The 19,282-nt window shown below is 41.6% G+C and overlaps 1 protein-coding gene and 1 long non-coding RNA gene across 3 annotated transcripts in view; one reads left to right on the top strand and one right to left on the bottom strand.

Annotated features, from left to right (window-relative positions):
- LOC122550606 (uncharacterized) overlaps positions 1–19,282 on the bottom strand; it is a 65,245-nt gene that overhangs the window by 17,939 nt on the left and 28,024 nt on the right. The gene's annotated exons all lie outside the window — the stretch shown is intronic.
- eed (embryonic ectoderm development) overlaps positions 1–19,282 on the top strand; it is a 41,539-nt gene that overhangs the window by 1,307 nt on the left and 20,950 nt on the right. Inside the window, exons 2-5 of one of the 2 annotated variants that reach the window (XM_043691573.2) lie at positions 2,908–3,060; positions 7,517–7,609; positions 9,724–9,789; positions 12,480–12,605. In XM_043691573.2, coding sequence (XP_043547508.1) covers positions 2,908–3,060; positions 7,517–7,609; positions 9,724–9,789; positions 12,480–12,605 — 438 coding nt within the window. The remainder of the gene's footprint in view (positions 1–2,907; positions 3,061–7,516; positions 7,610–9,723; positions 9,790–12,479; positions 12,606–19,282) is intronic. The other variant, XM_043691574.2, reaches the window with a different exon arrangement.

Here is a 19,282-nt window from a genome sequence, read left to right as displayed (position 1 = left end):
TCAGATATCTCAACCCAATCTAGTCCCACCTGCCAGCACCTGGCCCATATCCCTCCAAACCCTTCCTATACCACCCTCTACATGAAAAAGGTTGCCCCTTAGGTCTCTTTTATATCTTTCCCCTCTCACCCTAAATCTATGCTGTCTAGTTCTGTACTTTCCCCACCCCAGGGAAGAGACTTTGTCTATTTATCCTATCCATGCCCCTCATGATTTTATACATTCTATACGGTCACCCCTCATCCTCTGATGCTCCAGGGAAAGCTGCCCTAGGCTGTTCAACCTCTCCCTATAGCACAAATCCTCCAATCCTGGCAACATCCTTGTAAATCTTTTCTGAACCCTTTCAGGTTTCACAACATCTTTCCAATAGGAAGGAGACTAGAATTGCACGCAATATTCCAACAGTGGCCTAATCAATGTCCTGTGCAGCCGCAACATGACCTCCCAACTCCTGTACTCAATACTCTGACCAATAAAGGAAAGCATACCAAATGTCACCTTCACTATCCTATCTACCTGTGACTCTACTTTCAAGGAGCTATGAACCTGCACTCCAAGGCCTCTTTGTTCAGCAACACTACCTAGGACCTTACCATTAAGTGGAGATGTCCTGCTAACATTTGCTTTCCCAAAATGCAGCACCTTGCATCTATCTAAATTAAACTCCATCTGCTATTTCTTAGCCCATTGGCCCATCTGACCAAGATCCTGTTGTAATCTGAGGTAACCTTCTTCGCTGGGAGAAAGAAAGGACTGCCGATGCTGGAGATCAGAGCTGAAAATGTGTTGCTGGAAAAGCGCAGCAGATCAGGCAGCATCCAAGGAGCAGGAGAATCGACGTTTCAGACATGAGCCCTTCAGGATTCCTGAAGAAGGGCACATGCCTGAAACATCGATTCTCCTGTTCCTTGGATGCTGCCTGACCTGTTGAGCTTTTCCAGCAACACATTTTCAACCTTCTTCGCTGTCCACTATACCTCCAATTTTGGTGTCATCTGCAAACTTACGAACTACATCTCCTATGCTCACATTCAAATCATTTATATAAATGACAAAAAAGTATTGGACCCAGCACCAATCCTTATGGCACTCCACTGGTCACAGGCCTCCAGTCTGAAAATCAAATCTCCACCACCACCCTCTATCTTTTACCTTTGAGCCAGTTCTGTATCCAAATGGCTAGTTCTCCCTGTATTCCATGTGATCTAACATTGCTAACCAGTCTCCCATGGGGAACCTTGTTGAACGCCTTACTGAAGTCCATATGAATCATTTCTACCCTCCTCAATTCTCTTTGTTACTTCAAAAAACTTAATCAAGTTAGTGAGACATGATTTCCCACACACAAAGCTATGTTGACTATCCCTAATCAGTCCTTGCCTTTCCAATTATGTGTAAATCCTGTCCATCAGGATTCCTTCTAACAACTTGCACCCCCACACCCCCCAACACCGACATCAGGTTTACTGGTCTATAGTTCCCTGGCTTGACCTTACCACCTTTCTTAAACAGTGGCACCACATTAGCCAACCTCTTGTCTTTCAGAATTCCATAGACTCTGGATCAGTTCCTATGGATTAGAAAGTAGCTAATGTAGCTTCACTATTTTTAAAAGAAAGAGTTAGAAGGAAAATGAGAAATTATAGATTTGTCAAACAGACTTTGTTTGTTGGGGAATGCCAACTACAGTCCATTATAAATGATGTAGCAGCATTTGGAAAACAATGAAAAGATCTGACAGTTAGCATGGACTTAAAAAGGGAAACTGTGCTTGACAAATCTACTGGAACTATATGAGGAAGAGACTAGTAGAGTTGAAAAAGGGGAGCCAGTGTTTTGTGATTTACTTGGACTTTCAGAAGGCTTTCAATTAGATGCAGAGAATTTTTGCAGTATGGAAAGAGCCCTTTTGGCCCATTGAATCTGCACGGAGCAGCAGAGCACAGCACAGCACACAAACCAACAGCCACTCTCGGACAACAACTCACCAGGACGAAGGACCCGATACCCAGCATGAGCAAAACCAATGTAGTGTACAAAATCCCATGCAAGGACTGCACAAAACACTACATAGGACAAACAGGAAGACAGCTAACGGTCCGCATCCATGAACACCAACTAGCCACGAAAGGACATGACCAGCTATCCTTAGTAGCCACACACTCAGATGACAAGCAACATGAGTTCGACTGGGATAACACTACTATTATAGGACAAGCCAAACAGAGAACAGCCAGGGAATTCCTAGAGGCATGGCACTCATCCACAGATTCAATCAACAAACGCATCGACCTGCAGCGGACTGCTGGAACTGACAACCGGAAGCGGCAGGTACAAATCGCTATAAATGCCGGAGGAAACATCACAGAAGCGCTTTACAGGAGGCTCCCAAGCACTGAGGATGTCACCTAGACAGGGGACGAAACGTCTGCAACACAAATTCCCAGCTCGGCGAACAGAACCACAACAAATAAGGTTTAAAACAAATTAAATATTCATGTATTATTGGTTATTATTTGTAAGTGGATAAGTTGTCAAACTAATCAGTTCCTGATGTATGTTTGACTGGTTTTATTTTGATTGGCATTTTACATATTTGGTATGTCATGTTGAGACTAAGCCGAACAATGGAGCTGTAGCAGAACTATTCTACTACTGATTTGACCATAACTAATAGAAGTGTTGCTTTTTAAATTCAGTGCAATTTTCTTAAATTACCATTGCTGGTCAATTTGCTCAGCTGAGGAAGACCTAAAACTACCACACATTCTATGGGAATAATGATGGTTTATGACCCTTGTCCCATGCTGTTGTGTATTGTTCAGAGCAATGAAAGAGAGAGAACTTTGAACTGTTTATCCATCTTTTTTATTTAGCTTGCTGCATTATTATGTTTCTTTGCAGGATGATGCTGCCAGTATAGAGAGTGGTACAAACACTGAGAGACCAGATACCCCTACAAACACACCAAATGTTCCTGGAAGGAAGAGCTGGGGGAAGGGCAAGTGGAAGTCCAAGAAATGCAAATATACTTTTAAATGTGTCAACAGTCTTAAGGTTTGTGACTGGAAGAATTCATTAATGACTGTCAACTAAAATCATACAGCACAGAAGAACGCCATTTGGCCTGCCATTCCTGTGTGAGCCATTAAAGCAATGCAATTTGTCTCATTCCCTTGAAACTTGAGTTTTTTATTTAAATTTTATGCAATTTTTATTCAACATTACAATTGAATCCGCAATTTCAAAAGTCCAACTGCCAAACTTTTAGTTCTTTTATTCACAGCTACATTTCTGCAGCTGCACGGTTGCTCAACAATGCTCTCACCTCAATCTTTTCTGTTGTCCTCAGTAATTCTCTTCATGTATCTCACCCTGACTCTTCCCACTGGTACAGTATCATTTCCTTTCCTTGCTTTTATACTGATGGTTCCATTTACAAATATTTTAGCTGTGTAATGCATTTGTTCTGCTATATTCAAATTTTTTTAACTTCGTTCATGAGACAGGCCTTCACCAATGAGGCCAACATTTATTGTCTAATCCTAGTTGCCCTCATGAAAGTAGTGGTGATCTGCATTTTTGAACCACTGCAGTTCACTTAGTGAAGGTACACCCACATTATTTTAGAAAGGGAATTCTTGGATTTTGACTCAGCAATACTGAAGAAATGTTGCTGCATTTTTAAGTTGGATGGTGAGTGACTTGGAGAGGAACTTACAGGTGGTGGTGTTCCTGTATATCTGCTGGCGTCCTTCTAGATGATAGTGGTTGCATGTTTGGAAAGTACAGTCTTTAGGACTCTTGGTAAATTTCTGTGGTACATCTTGTAGAGGGTACACAGTGCCACTATGTACATCAGTGTTGAAGGGAGTGAATGTTTGTGGATGCACGAGTCAAACAGGCAACTTTGTCCTGGATAGTGTTGGGATTTTTGAGTTTTATTGGAACCGTTCAGGCATGTGGAGTATGTCCTATTAAATGCTTGATTTGTGCCTTGGAGATGGAACACAGGATCTGGGGAGTTAGGAGGTGCATTACTCTGCAGGATTCCTAATCTGTGAACTGCTCTTGAAGGCTCAATATTTGTTCCTGGTCAATGGTGGACCTCCAGGATGTTGATAGTGGGAAGATTCAGTGATGATAATTTTATCAATTAACAAGAGGTGATGGTTAGATTCCCTGTTATTGGAGATGATCATATTCTGACTATTGTGTGGCAAGAAATTTTCATGCTGCTTGTCAGCACAATCATATACGTTGTCCAAATCTTGTTGCACATGGATGTGGACTGCTCTCGTATCTGAGAGGTCACGAATGGTACTGAATATTGTGTAATCATCAGAGAATGACCCCAGGTTGGAGGTTTTGATGACGGAAGGTCAGCTGAAAGCAGCTGAGTTTGGGGCATTACCCTGAGGAACTCCTGCAGTGATGGCTGGAAATTGAGGTGGCTGACTTCCAACAATCTAAACCATCTTCTTTGTGTTAGGCATGAAGAGTTTTCTCTTCATTATTCTTGATGAAGGGCATCTGCCCGAAACATCGATTCTCCTGCTGCTTGACCGGCTGTGCATTTCCAGCACCACAATCTTGACTCCGATCTCCAGCATCTGCAATTCTCACTTTCTCCTCCATGAAGAGTTTTGTCCTTGATTCTGTTTGACTGTAATTTTGGCAGGGATCCTTGACATTACACTCGGCCAAATACGGCTTTGATGTCAAGGACAGTCATTCTGACCTCATTTCTGATGTTCAGCTCTTTTGTCCTTGTTTGAACTAATGCTGTAATGAGGAGAAGAACTCAGTAGCCTAGGTGAAATCCAAAATGAGTGTCAGTATGCAGTTTATCATTAAACAAGTGCTGCTTGATAGTATATTTGAAGATTCTTGTTGCTTTACTGATGATTGAGGGAACAACAATTGGTGTGTTGGACTTGACTTGCTTTTTGTGTACCGAGGTAAAAACAATGACTGCAGATGCTGGAAACCAGATTCTGGATCAGTGGTGCTGGAAGAGCACAGCAATTCAGGCAGCATCCGACGAGCAGCAAAATCGACATTTCGGGCAAAAGCCCTTCATCAGGAATAAAGCTTTTGCCCGAAACGTCGATTTTGCTGCTCGTCGGATGCTGCCTGAATTGCTGTGCTCTTCCAGCACCACTGATCCAGAATGTTTGCGTACCGGTTCTACTTTAGCAGTATTCCACATGGCTGGATCCTTGCCAGTGTCGTAGCTGTACTGGAACATCTTGACTAACAGTTTTGCAATTTCTGGAGCACATCTTCAGTGTTTTTACCAGAGTGTTGTCAGGACCCATAGGCTTTACAGTGTCTGTGCTTTCTGGGTGAAGATTGTTGCAAATGCTTCACCCGTATCTGTTGAATCCTTGTTACTTTGTTAATTTTTTTTTCTCTTGCACTTCTGGGTGCCAATATGAGGAGCCGTATAGTCACTACTTAATCCAGTGTAAAAGTTAGGGAATATTCCTTTTTCTGTGAGGGGTAAGAATGTGATGCACGCTACCATGCGGAAGTGTTTGGGACAAGTAATATAGTTGCATTCAAGGGACGTTATAAAAATACATGAAAAAGAAGATTATTCTAATGTGATTAGATGTAATAAGGTAGGAGGAGGTTGATGTTGAACATAAACATTACATGGACTACATCGGGTTAAATAGCCTACTGCTCTACAGAAGATTTTGTGTAATTCTAGGTTCTCCTGAATTTTCCTGTTATCATTCTCACGTCATTTCAAGATAGAAAAGTCCTGTTCAGGCAATTTCCTGAAGAAGTCATACTCAAAATTTTTAAAAATTATGCTTATGCAGCACTAAGTCCCAGTCTCAGAAATTTACTGTGCTTGTGAGATTTGGTGTTACTTACATGGCAGCCTTGCTGTCTGTCCAGTAATAATTAGTTATTACCATTTCACACATGAAGGAAATTAATCTTTGTCTCAGAACTTGGCAATGTTCTTCCATCATGCTAGCTATTGAACATCTTTGTAAAATGTCATAGGTGGCATTTAAATTTTGTGAAGGATTTTAATCTTGTTAGCAGAATGAAATTTTAAAGCCTTCTGTTGGATATCGGCTGACCAAAGAGTGCAAGTGTTGGAAAATGGTATTTTGGCATGGCCAGTCCTGAGCAAAGTATTCCCAACTTATGATTCTAGGTGGGATACCTCCAAATGATTGTGCTCCTGGTTGAGGAGTGATGAACTGCCTCTTCACTCAGTCCGTTCCTCGATTGGGTTAGAAAAGATCACTTCCATCGTGGACATCTTTTCCCAGCCCAAGTTCTTTTTAGATAGGTTTTGAAAGGAACCAATTTAATCAGACATTTGAGTTAAATAATGCATTGCATATTAAGTAATAAATACACCACATTAGAATCCAAAGAGTTTCTTTTTAAAAGTGCTTTTAGTTTGTCTGTTACAAGTAAATGTGAAGTGTTGCATCCATTAAACTGGGTACTTGCAGTGATACTGACTTTGCCAATTGACTTGTTCTTTGAAGATTCTTTGGTACGGCAGTTAGTTGAGAGGTGTCTCTCGGTTTGTGCAAAAGTAGTGTTGCTGACTTGACTTGTTTTTAGCAATCATCAGAGGACTTTATTTCTTTTTATCCACGTACACCGGCATATCTGGTGCAAGTTCTAAGCTGTTCCTCCTCACCGCACACTTCAACTCAGAGAAACCTTGACCATTAGCTAGTATATAGAGACCGGGGATTGCAGTTTGTTTTTAATCCACTTTCTTGTGTATTCATTGGAAGGGTAAAACACAAACATGCTTCTTCCTGAAAACTGTCTTTTTTTGGCTCCTCATGTTGGCAAATGGGACTAGGTCAGATTGGGATGTCTGGTCGGCGCTGACAAATTGGACTGAAAGGTCTGTTTCTGTGCTATATAACTATGACTGTCTGCATTCTGGGGTACAACTCATGAGATCACTAATCAGTTTTTGAATAACGTCTTTCCCTTTTCTGTCTGAAAAGAGGTTGACAGTTTTGGATGTGACATTCTATGCTACCTCTCGGGACAGTGTCATTCTCACGGAGTTTTAGATACCTGTTAAATTTACATCCTCATATCATTTGGCTTGTATGTCTTTTTTAAAAACATGTTACACTTTGAAGTTTAATGTATCCATAAGGTTATGATCTGTTCTCATAATCACTTGATCTTATTTTACTTTGGTAACCCAAGATAGGGCTTACAGTTAGCCGGAAACTGGAAATGAATTTTGAAATCCTTGCTTAAATACAATTATTTGAACTTGTCCAACACTAGTAAAGTAGATATGTTCAGAAGTTATTGTGTGCAGTTAACACCTCAAGACGAATGACTAAATTATGTTGAGACATGCTTTGTTGCTCAAAGTTATACGCTGATATTTTAGAAAGTTGTTCAAAAAAATGGCTTCTTGAGTAGTCTTATATTTGCGATTCTCCTGAATTAACCTTGGTACAAGGAAAAATGACATTTTGTGTTGTTTTTTTTGTAGGAAGACCATGGTCAACCACTTTTTGGAGTGCAATTTAACTGGCATAGTAAGGAAGGCGATCCTTTGGTATTTGCCACAGTCGGTAGCAATCGGGTCAGTGTTTCAATGTGCAAGTAACAAAAAGATTTTCACTTTTCAAAGGATCAATGTAAACTTGGATCTTATCCTTCCTGACAGATGCATATAACTGAGTGCAGTTTGCATTTGCCAAGAGATGCTGGGGCAACGATGAGGCGAGTACAGAAGAACATGTAGAAATGATATAGGTTTGCTTGCTGAGCTGGAAGGTTCGATTTCAGATGTTTTGTCACCATACTAGGTAACATCTTCAGTCAGTCTCCAGATGAAGTACTGGTGGTGTAGCCTGCTTTCTATTTATATGTTTGGGTTTCCTTGGGTTGGTGATATCATTTCCTGTGGTGACGCCATTTTCTATGGTGATGTCATTTCCTGTTCTTTTTCTTGGGATGTGGTAAATGGGAGGAATATCACCTATACAGTGTATTCAAAAAGAATGGGTACCCAATAAACACAGTCAGCTAATTTCTCAGCAACAAACTCAAAGAAGCAGACAAAAACACATCCAGAAACCCTAGCCATTCTCAAGTACATCAAAGACATCTCTGAAATGACTGCCAGACTACTCGGACTCCTTGACATCATGGTAGCCCACAGACCCACCAACATACTAAAACAACAGCTAATGAACTTGAAAGACCCTATTCGGACAACAATCAAAACTAATGTCATTTACAAAATACTGTGCAAGGAGTATAACAAACACAATATTGGACAAACAGGCAGAAAACTAGCCACCAGGATACATGAACATCAACTAGCCACAAAAAAAAATCCACTTTCACTAGTATCCTTACATACAGATGAAGAAGGACACCTTCGACTGGGACAACACATCCATCCTAGGACAAGCCAAACAGAGAGACATACAAGAATTCCGAGAAGCATGGCGTTCCAACTGGAAGTCAATCAACAAACACATTGACTTGGATCCCATTTGCCACCCCCTGAGAGAGAGAACAGGAAATGACATCACAACAGGAAGTGACATCGCCGACCCAAGCAAACCCAAACATATAAATAGAAAGCAGGCTATACCACCAGTGCTTCATCTGGAGGCTCACTGAAGATGTTACCTAGTTATGGTGACAAAACATCTGAAAGCGAACCTTCAAGCTCAGTGAGCAAATCTACATCGAGAACATCAACCTGAGCTACAAATTTTCTCAAAACTCGCGATAGAAATGAGAAATGCAATGCGTAGTCAAATTGGATGTCTCAAGAAAATTTCAACTTGCCTTTATTGGTTTTCTTTTCAGAAGGTGACAGAATAGACAATGATATTGCAGTAGATGTAATTATCTGGATTTTAAAAATAATTTAGTAAAGCTCACCTAAAATAGACTAATAACCAAGACTAATAAACAAGGCCAAAGAATGTGGAGTCAGGGAACAAGTGGCAGAGTAGATTGCTAGTTGGCCTGAAGACAAAGTAGATAATGGAATAAGGATAGTTATTCAGACTGGCAGAAGATGGGAAATGGTGTTCCACAAGGATTTGTGCTACATCTGCTACAGTTCACAACTTGTGTTAATGGTTAGGATGTGGGAATCACATAGTAGCAAGTGTAGACTAGTTGCTCTGAATTAGGTGTTTTTTTGTGGTATATTCTATGTAATGCGATGCATATGGTTCTTTTCAAGTTAATATTTGGATGCAGCAGAATTTGGGCCAAGGATAAGATTTTTGTTTGCTAATTTGCTTTCTCCTGTATAAATTATCCCAGAAGCTAGGTTTACGTTCTATAAAGTTGAATATTTTGAGAGTTGTGCTTGATTTTAAACTTCTTCACAGCGTTACTTAACATAATTGAACCTTCCTTGCTCACAAAAATGCCAGCATTAAAATACATGAAAAAAAAAGGCCACAATTTTATACCCAAACTAAAATTAATCCTATGGGTTATCTTCTTGACAGCACATGGTGTGTGTTGCTCAGGTCAAAACTGATTCGAGACTTATGTAAGAAATGCCTTATTTTCCTTCCCTTGCTTTCTCCTCCAACCTCTACAACCCCATCAAAGAAAGGTGAACGTGTTTGGACAGTTTGAATTTAGTTAAGAAATATTGTGTTTCATAAAATATTCATATATATTCTAAATCATTCTTTCTTTCTCTCTTTGAGATAGGTCACACTTTATGAATGCCATTCGCAAGGGGAAATACGATTATTACAGTCGTATGTAGATGCTGATGTATCCTTGGAATATAAACATTTAATTACATAATTGCAAAATTGATACTTTAAGTGGAATTTAAACCAATAGGCACTTATTTAGCAATAATTTGAAATGTTAAAATTTTCTCCTCTGCTAATCAACCTTTTTCAGGAAGGAGTGTTAAGTTCAGAGGCTTGGTTTCATCCAACGGTAGAACCTTTCTAAATTACTCAATAGTCTTTTATTGCAATTCTTTATTGATCAGAAAGACTTGAGTATTACTGAAAAAAAAGATGTTTATTGAAACCTGTGTCTTGCACTGATCAGAGCAGTTGGTAAGAAATATTAAAGTAAAAGGAACACAGTAGTTAATGCTTTTTGAGAAGAATGTGCTGATTATTTAGCAAGTGAACAACTTTCATGTGACAACTAGATTATTACCAAAGCTTTTAATAAGATCCCATGTGGCATACAGGTTTTAAACAAAAAAAGCCCATGGGATCTAGAGAAACATAGCAAACTGGTGACAGAATTCATTCAGTGGCAGGAAACAAAGGGTAATTGTGAACGGGTGTTTGTACAACTGTTCTGCACAGCTCAGTACGAGTCCCTACTCTTGTGCTTTATAATAATGATTTAGATGTAAATGTAAAAGGCATGATGGATATGTTTGCAGAAGACACAAACATTGGCCACTTATTTACTAGAGAGTAGAAGACTGCAGGAAGTTGTCAATGGATTGGTCTTGTGGACAGAAAAGTGGCAAATGGAATGCAACTTTGATTAGCACTGCAGCTTCACACCACCAGGGACCTTGGTTCAATTCCATTTTTGGGTGACTGAAATCTGTATGTTTTTCCCGTGTCTGCATGGATTTCCTGTGGGTGGTCTGATTTCTTCCAACAGTCCAAAGATGTGCAGATTAGGTGGATTTGGCCATGCTAAATTATCCATAGTATCTAGAGATGTGCAGGCCAGGTGGATTAGCAGAGTTACACTGATAGGGTTGGGGGGTAGGTCTGGGTGATATGCTCTTCAGAACTTTGGTGTTGACGTGATGGTCCCAATGGCCTGCTTCCACACTGATTCTATGATAATATGTACATAAATGTTTCTGACTGCAAAGGACAGGGCATTGTATATTAAAGCTTCCAGTACACTTAAGACTGCCACACTACAAGTTGAACCGAAAGTCCTAAATTTATTGCCAAAATTGACAGGGCACATTTTAAGGACTGAAACTGATTTGGGGTGTAGGTTTGCTCGCTGAGCTGTAGGTTTGATACCCAGACATTTCATTACCTGGCTAGGTAAAATCAGTGGCGACCTCCATGTGGAGTGAAGCTGTTGTCTCCTGCTTTCTATTTATATGTTTGTCCTGGATGGGGTTCCTGGGGTTTGTGGTGATGTCATTTCTTGTTCGTTTTCTGAGGGGTTGATAGATGGTATCTAGATCTATGTGTTTGTTTAAGACATGCCAGAGAATTCCTAGAGGCCTGGCACTCCAACCACAATGCCGTAAACAACAGCTTCGCTTCACTTGGAGGTCACCACTGATGATGTTACCTAGCCAGGTAATGAAACGTCTGGCTATCAAACCTACAGCTCAGCAAGCAAACCCACACCCTAAACCTCAAACTGAGCTACAAACCTTGCACTGAAACTGATAGCTATACAACTGTTTTTGTGTTTGCAAATATGCGGTGAGAAATTATTTGATCAGGGGAAACACTGAAAAATGGCCACTCAAAGTTGAAATTACACTGTGTTTGTTAGGTGATAACCATTCTCTGGTTCATTTCTCAGGGCACTGCTTTGACACATCAGATGCAACCTGTCTGGTTTATATGTAAACAAAACTGGACAGTTAATTGTCAGTCGTCATTAGCTGGTGCATTCTTCCTAGCAGGGAAAGTGAGGACTGGAGATGCTGGAGATCAGAGTCGAGTGTGTGGTGCTGGAAAAGCACAGCAGGTTAGGCTGCACCCTAGGCGCAGGAGAATTGATGGTTTGGGAATAAGCCCTTCATCAAAAACCCTTCCTGAAGAAGGGCTTATGCCTGAAACATGGATAATCCTGCTCCACGGATGCTGCCTGACCTGCTGTGCTTTTCCAGCACCACGCTCTCGACGACTCATAGCAGGGCACTGCCCAATCAGTGCTCTTTGCCCCATACAATGTAATGTTGTTTTCCAGTTATTTTCATAATTGCTTGTGAATTATCCTGATTGTGGAGATGGGTAGGATGCACCAGATGAAATTTTTGACAATATGTCTCCTTTGTCAGCAACACAACACTTCAATTCTTGCATGTACGAAGGTAGGTATGCTCACAGGTTGATTTTAAAAAATAATTTGCAAGTTTTTTTGGTCATTTTTACTAGTGGCTGACCAAATTTGGGAAAAGCTCAAACTAATTTTAAAAGGGCAGTAAACTTGACTTAACTACTTGTTTAGTAACAGAAATCTGCTTGATGTGCTTGTGTGTGTGAGTCGATGCGCTTTTCGGAGAATGGAGAATATTTACCTTGTCCATTTGAGTTCTCAAGTCCTGTTGATTGTATAGCCAAAATGGAACCAGGATTTGTCACGGATAAGTCTGAGCAAGATTTTTTTCATAGTCCTCACTGGAGGAGGAGTTATAAGTTACAAAAGAAAAACCGGGAGAAAAGGAAATTACCAACAAGGTTTTATTCTGTATTGACTCTAACTCTGGAGCTGTTCAGACAGACGAAAACTTCTATACATGTGCATGGACCTATGACAGTAATACAAGCCATCCTCTCTTGGCTGTGGCAGGATCGAGGGGCATCATCCGAATTATTAATCCTATCTCCATGCAGTGCATTAAGGTGAGTGCAAACAGTTGTAAATTGGATACACTTAACTCGAATAACATATACAGAGGAGCCTTGATTATCTGAATGAGATGGGTGGGCACTATTTCATTCGGATAATTGATTATTTGGGTAATCGGTTCAGTGCTTTTCCTCTGGGGTTTGGAGTCTTTTATGAAGTCTGGTCCCTGTTCAGGAGATAAGCCAGCAGTATGGTGCATGTGCGTGAGGCCCTGCCCCCTGCTTGCCCCCCCAACACTTCCGCATGCCTGCTTTCCCCCCCCCCCCAAACTCTGTCCAACACTGCCCACCGCCTGTCCCCACCCCCACCCCTACCCCACACGCCCCGCCCCCTCTCCGTGGCTGCCGGGCTGGACCAACAACAAGATTGCTGCTGTTGCTACTGCCTTTTGGATGGTGAGTCTCCAAATAGTGCGCACAACTTTTTCCTGCAAATTTTTGATAGGTTCCACCTTTGCCCTGTACAGTACAATGTTAGAGAGATTATCTGGGGAAGGGAGGGGGGTTTATGGTACACATCTGTGTAGAATTCCAGGGAAGTGTGGGGGCAGTGAGAGAGAGGTGGGGGGTGTGAGGTCAGTAATTTAGAGACGACAATGCCTGCGCTTCCATCAGTCCAGATTGTTCTCGGCAGCACTTTTAATCTGTGTAAACAAAAGACGCGATCAATATTGGACACACGTCTTTAATGTAATGTTTCTGTCGGGACCTTGAGATCTCCTTTGAATAATCAGATTTTTGGGAAATTGGTATTCGGATAATCGAAGTTCCTCTGTATATGAATATTTGAATTAGAAATAGATTCATTGGCCCCACAGAGCTGCTCAACCATTCAATATGATCGTTTCGTCAGTTGTTCAACTTTCTGCACAATACCAAGCACAAGACAGTTTGTTAAAAGTAATAACAAATGAGATATTCGGAACAAATTAAGAGAAAGGAATTGGTCTGCAGAGATTAATTTGGAAAAAGCACTTCACCCATTTAATGAAGATCAAGAAAGGATAGCTGTAAAATGCTTGAGAGTGTAGAGGGAAGATTTGCAGGAATGTTCAGTGTTTGAAAATTGCAGCTATGAGGAAAGATGCGATAGGCTATGGTTGTTTTGTCGATCAGAGGTAGTTGAGTGGAGATTTAGTTCATATGTTTAGAGTAATGTGGGGCATGAATAGAGTGCACAGGGAAGATCTGCTTCTCTTTGTGGAGAAGTCAGTTACTACGGGGCATAGATTTAAGATGTTTAGAAGGCTTAAAGGGATGTTACAAAATAGTTTTAACCCAGAGGATGGTGAGTATATGGAATTCATTGCGAGGTTTGGTAGTAGAGCTGGAAATCTTCAATTTTACTAGGAACTTGGAACTGCATGTGAAACTTTGTAACCTGCAAGGTTATGGTCCAGGTATTGGAAAGTGGGATTAAATTGAGTGGTGAATTTGTCTGTGTCAGCTGAGTAATGGGCTGAATGACCATTTTTTGTCTTTTCTATGGTCCTTTGGATTTAAGTCTGCATCCTGGTACATGTCGACAGGTGTCATCAAACATAGGCAGTTGTCACTAGTACCCCCGCAAATGCAATTAATTCAGGAAACTTTGAGAAAAATTATTTTGTAGGGACTTTTCAGAAGAGCTTGATCAGTGTTTCTGCTATCACATTTGACCTTTTTGGATGACTTTTTTTAAGAGATAGAATGATCGAGGTAGCTTTCCTTTCCCAGTGGACTGAAATACAATTGTACTCTAGCGATATGCAAAGCAAAACTTAATCTTGACAGTCATAAATCCTTTAAATAAATCCAGTTAATTAGTTTACGCCATATGACTTCCAAAAGATGTCTTTAAAAATTGGCCTTTTATTTACTATTAGTGACCCTTTGTAAATGAAGAAGTTCTTGTGTCTTCTCATTGCATTCAAGTAAAATACTGTCCACAAAATCCTCAAAAAAATTGAGAATGAAATTTCTTCATAACTGTGGGAACTTGTCTGTCTGCATTCTTGAGCATCTAGAGCTGCTTTTATTTACTAGCTCAAACTAGGAAAACATTATGTTTTCCACATAATGTTAAAATTTGCATAAATTTGGGATGAGAGAATTGAAGGCCCCTTGACTAATTTAGAGGCATTGAGGGAGTGGGAGATTTTTGACAGGAAATTGAAGAATATCCTTTCCTTGGGTTCATTGTACTTAATTGAGCCTGATTAAATTTTTTTTGTTTTTGATTCCTACCCACAGCTTGGCAAGTTTGGTTGCTAAACTGGCTGCTGGGTGCAAAAGACTACTGATACCAGCCACAGCTGTAAAGCACAGAAGATTGAGGGAGAGATTGTGGGTGCGGGCTGCAGAGTGATCTGAGTCTGGAGATAAGAGTCAGAGAGATTGGAATTTTTGTATTGTATGTTGTAGAGTTCAGATTAATAGAAAACTGTTGTGTTGAATAGAAAATTGAAAGGCACTTGCCTACTGGATCCAGGAGTCCTTGTGTCCCTTTAGCTGTTGGATTTCTTTAGGCTCACAATCTAGTGGTTGAAGTGAAATTTAAAACCAAGATTAACTCTGAGGTCTGTGGTCTCCAATTAATATTTAAATGGACAATTTACCTTGTGGAATATGACCCGCCAGTCTTGCCCCTGCTCAAATAAGAGTGCATCAGGCCTGATTGGAGAATTTTAACAGATTTACAGATGACCCAGCCTAGACCCACCTGTTTTGAGTCTTAAAGTTACCTCTAATGTATCTGCTCAAATTCAGCAAGTTTTCACATTATATTGTCAGTTAAAAACAAAATTGCCAAACCTTGCCAGAATTTGCTATGGTTTGGCTTAAATCAGGAATCATTGGTGTTGGTTAGAATCTGTTGCTTGATGAGTTATGATAATTAGAATATCTCTGTAACATTTAAAAAAAAAAAATCATCAGTTAAGAAATATATAAGTTGAATGCAACAAAAACAGAAGTTGCTGGAAAACCTCAGCAGGTCTGGCAGCATCTGTGAAGAGAAATCATAGTTGATGACCCACCCTCGGAACTGATGGTAGCTTGGAAAATGTTGGTTTATATGCAAAAAAAAAAAATGGGAGGAGGGGTAAGGAGTAAATGATAGGTGGGGATAGAATTCAAAGAGAGAAGACAGTTGGACAGTCAAAGGAGTGGATAATGATCTGGCTGGGAGAGTGAATAGCTGTTAACGGACACTGTTAGTGGCTAACAATAAGTAGTGTGTCATGGCAGACTGTGATAACAAGGCCCAGTGTGTGGGGTTGGAGGCTAAGGCATGGTAGAATTCAGATCCTATTATTATTGGAACTCCGTATTGAGTCCAGAGGCTGCAGGATCCCCAAGTGGAAGTTGAGGGGTTCTTCCAGCTTGTGCTAAGCTTTATTGAAACACTGCAGCAAGCCTGAAGCAGAGATCTTGGCCAGGGAACAGAGTGGTGTGTTAAAGTGGCAGGCAATTGGAAGCTCAGGGTCTTTTTTTGTAGGCAGAACAATTCTGCGAAGCAAAGACCCAGTCTATGCTTTATTTCCCCAATGTAGAGGAGATCACATTGTGAGTGGCAAATGTAGTAGACTAGATTGTGTGACATGCAGGACAAGTGCTAATTCCAGGAGATGGATACTGAGGAGGGAGGAGGTAAATGGGCAGATGTTGCACCTTCATTTGCTGGAGAAGGTGCCATGGGCCTGCGGAGGGGTTGTTAAGTATGAAGGAAGTGTGGACAAGGTGTCCCAGAGGGAATGGTCCAAGCAGAAAGTGGACAAGGGAGGTGGATACGTATCTCGTGGTGGCATCTGACTGGAGGTGGTGGAAATGGCGGCTGATCTTCTGAATTCTGGTGGGCTGATAGATAAAGACAAGGGGGAGGAATGGTGGGGGTGAAAGTGGATGTGTGGAGATGTGTCAGACCCAGTTGAGGATAGAAGTGCTGGGCAATCCTTGGTTGAGGAAAGATGTGGACATTTCGGAGGCTCCCTTGTCGAAGTTGGCCTCATTGGAACATATGCAGTGGAGACAGATGGACGAGGAGAGTGGGATGGAGTCTTTAAGTCCAGATAGCTGTGGCAGTTGGTGGGTTAATAGTGGATATTAATGGCTGGTTTATCCCCAGCAATAGAAACAGGTGTCAAGGAAGGGAGGAATCAGAGTTAGACAAGGTGAAAGCAAGAGCAGAGTGGAAATTGGAAGCAAAATCAATGAACTTTTCCAATTTCAGACAGGACAAGAGAGGGAAGCACCATCAATGATATCATCAGTAATATTGGAGAATCCGTTGTGGGTGGGGACCAAAATAGGACTGGAACAAAGAATGTTCCATGTACCCCAGGAAGAGACAGGTATAACTAGGGCCCATGCGTGTACTCATGGACACTCCTCTGACCTAAAGAAAACGAGAGGAATTAAAAGAGTTGTTGAGGGTGATGACAAGCTCAGCCAAGTGGGGGAGAGTGGTGGTGGGTGGGGATGGCCTTTGCTCCAGGAAGAGATGGAGAGCCCAGAGACAATCTGCTGGGAGATGGACATGTAAAGGGATTGTGTGTCCATGGTAAAGAGCAGGCGGCTGCAGCCTGCAAACCGGAAATTCTAAAACTGGCGCAAAGCATCAGAGGAATAGCGAACAGTGGGCAGGGAATGGACCAGGGGCAAAAAGACAGAGTCATGGTAGGAATTTCCAGTTTGCAGGTCCCAGCTGCCTCCTTTTTTACCATGGACGTGCAATCCCTTCTCGCCACTTCTTTCTGGAACCAAGACCTGAGTTGTCCCTACCCTCCGCCGCTTGTCCTCACCCTCAAGAACTTCTCTTTTAACTCCCCTCCCTTCTTTATGTCAGAAAGGGTGGCTATGGGTACCCACATGCGCCCTAGTTATGCCCATCTCTTTGTGGGTTATGTGAAATATTCCTTGTTCCAATCCGAGTCCACCCCCAACCAAAACATTTTCTCTGATATATCGGTGATATTAGTTGTTATGGTTCTGTTCGCCGAGCTGGGAATTTGTATTGCAGACGTGTCGTCCCCTGTCTAGGTGACATCCTCAGTGCTAGGGAGCCTCCTGTGAAGCGCTTCTGTGATCTTTCCTCCGGCATTTGTAGTGGTTTGAATCTGTCGCTTCCGGTTGTCAGTTCCAGCTGTCCGCTGCAGTGGCCGGTATATTGGGTGCAGATCGATGTGCTTGTTGATTGAATCAGTGGATGAGTGCCATGCCTCTAGGAATTCCATGGCTGTTCTCTGTTTGGCTTGTCCCATAATAGTAGTGTGGTTCCAGTCAAACTCATGTTGCTTGTCATCTGCGTGAGTGGCTACTAAGGATAGCTGGTCGTGTCGTTTCGTGGCTAGTTGGTGTTCATGGATGCGGATCGTTAGCTGTCTTCCTGTTCGTACTGTGTAGTGTTTTGGCAGTCCTTGCATGGGATTTTGTACACTACATTGGTTTTGCTCATGCTGGGTATCGGGTCCTTCGTTCTGGTGAGTTGTTGTCTGAGAGTGGCTGTTGGTTTGTGTGCTGTTATGAGTCCTAGTGGTCGCAGTAGTCTGGCTGTCAGTTCGGAAATGCTCTTGATGTATGGTAGTGTGGCTAGTCCTTTGGGTTGTGGCATGTCCTCGTTCCGTTGTCTTTCCCTTCGGCATATGTTGATGAAATTGAGAGGATATCCGTTTTTTGCGAATACCTTGTATAGGTGTTCTTCTTCCTCTTTTTGCAGTTCTGGTGTGCTGCAGTGTGTTGTGGCCCTTTTGAATAGTGTCTTGATGCAACTTCTTTTGTGTGTGTTGGGGTGGTTGCTTTCATAGTTTAGGACTTGGTCTGTGTGTGTGGCTTTCCTGTATACCTTTGTGGTGAATTCTCCATTCGGTGTTCTCTGTACCCTCACGTCTAGGAATGGGAGTTGGTTGTCCTTTTCTTCCTCTCTAGTGAATCGGATTCCTGTGAGTGTGGCGTTGATGATCCGGTGTGTGTTCTCTATTTCTGTGTTTTTAATGATTACAAAGGTGTCATCCACATATCTGACCCAGAGTTTGGGTTGGATTTGTGGTAAGACTGTTTGTTCTAACCTTTGCATTACCGCTTCTGCTATAAGTCCAGAGATGGGTGAGCCCATGGGTGTGCCGTTGATTTGTGCACATATTTGGTTGTTGAATGTGAATTGTGTTGTGAGGCACAGGTCCAGTAGTTTGAGTATGCCGTCTTTGTTGATAGGTTCAACGTCCTGTTGTCTTTCTGTATGTCCAGCAGGTGGCTATTATTTTTCTGGCTAGGGTTTTGTCAATAGAGGTGAACAGTGCCGTTACATCGAATAGAGACCATGGTTTCTTCCTTGTCTATGTGTATATTTCTGATGATGTCCAAGAATTCCTGTGTTGATTGTATAGAGTGTCTGGATCCGCTGATCAAGTGTTTCAGTTTCTGCTGTAGTTCTTTAGCCAGTTTGTGTGATGGTGTCCCTGGTAGTGATACTATGGGTCTGAGTTTGTGCACTTTAGGTAGTCCATAGAATCTGGGGGTGTTGTTGCTTTCAGGTTTCATTCTTTGTAGGTCCGACCTGGTTATCTGTCCGTTTTTTTGTAGGTTCCTCGGTGTGTTGTTTATCCTATTGGTGAGCTGTGGGGTGGGGTCAAACTCCCTCTTTTGGTAGGTGTTGGTATCTGCAAGTAGTTGTTGTGCTTTTTGGATGTACTCTG

Source organism: Chiloscyllium plagiosum, unplaced genomic scaffold, assembly GCF_037043375.1.
Source record: "Chiloscyllium plagiosum isolate Xiang-an unplaced genomic scaffold, Cpla_swu_hap1 HiC_scaffold_6, whole genome shotgun sequence".
In the NCBI taxonomy this organism is placed as follows: Eukaryota; Metazoa; Chordata; class Chondrichthyes; order Orectolobiformes; family Hemiscylliidae; genus Chiloscyllium; species Chiloscyllium plagiosum.
This window is presented reverse-complemented; position numbering and strand designations above follow the sequence as displayed.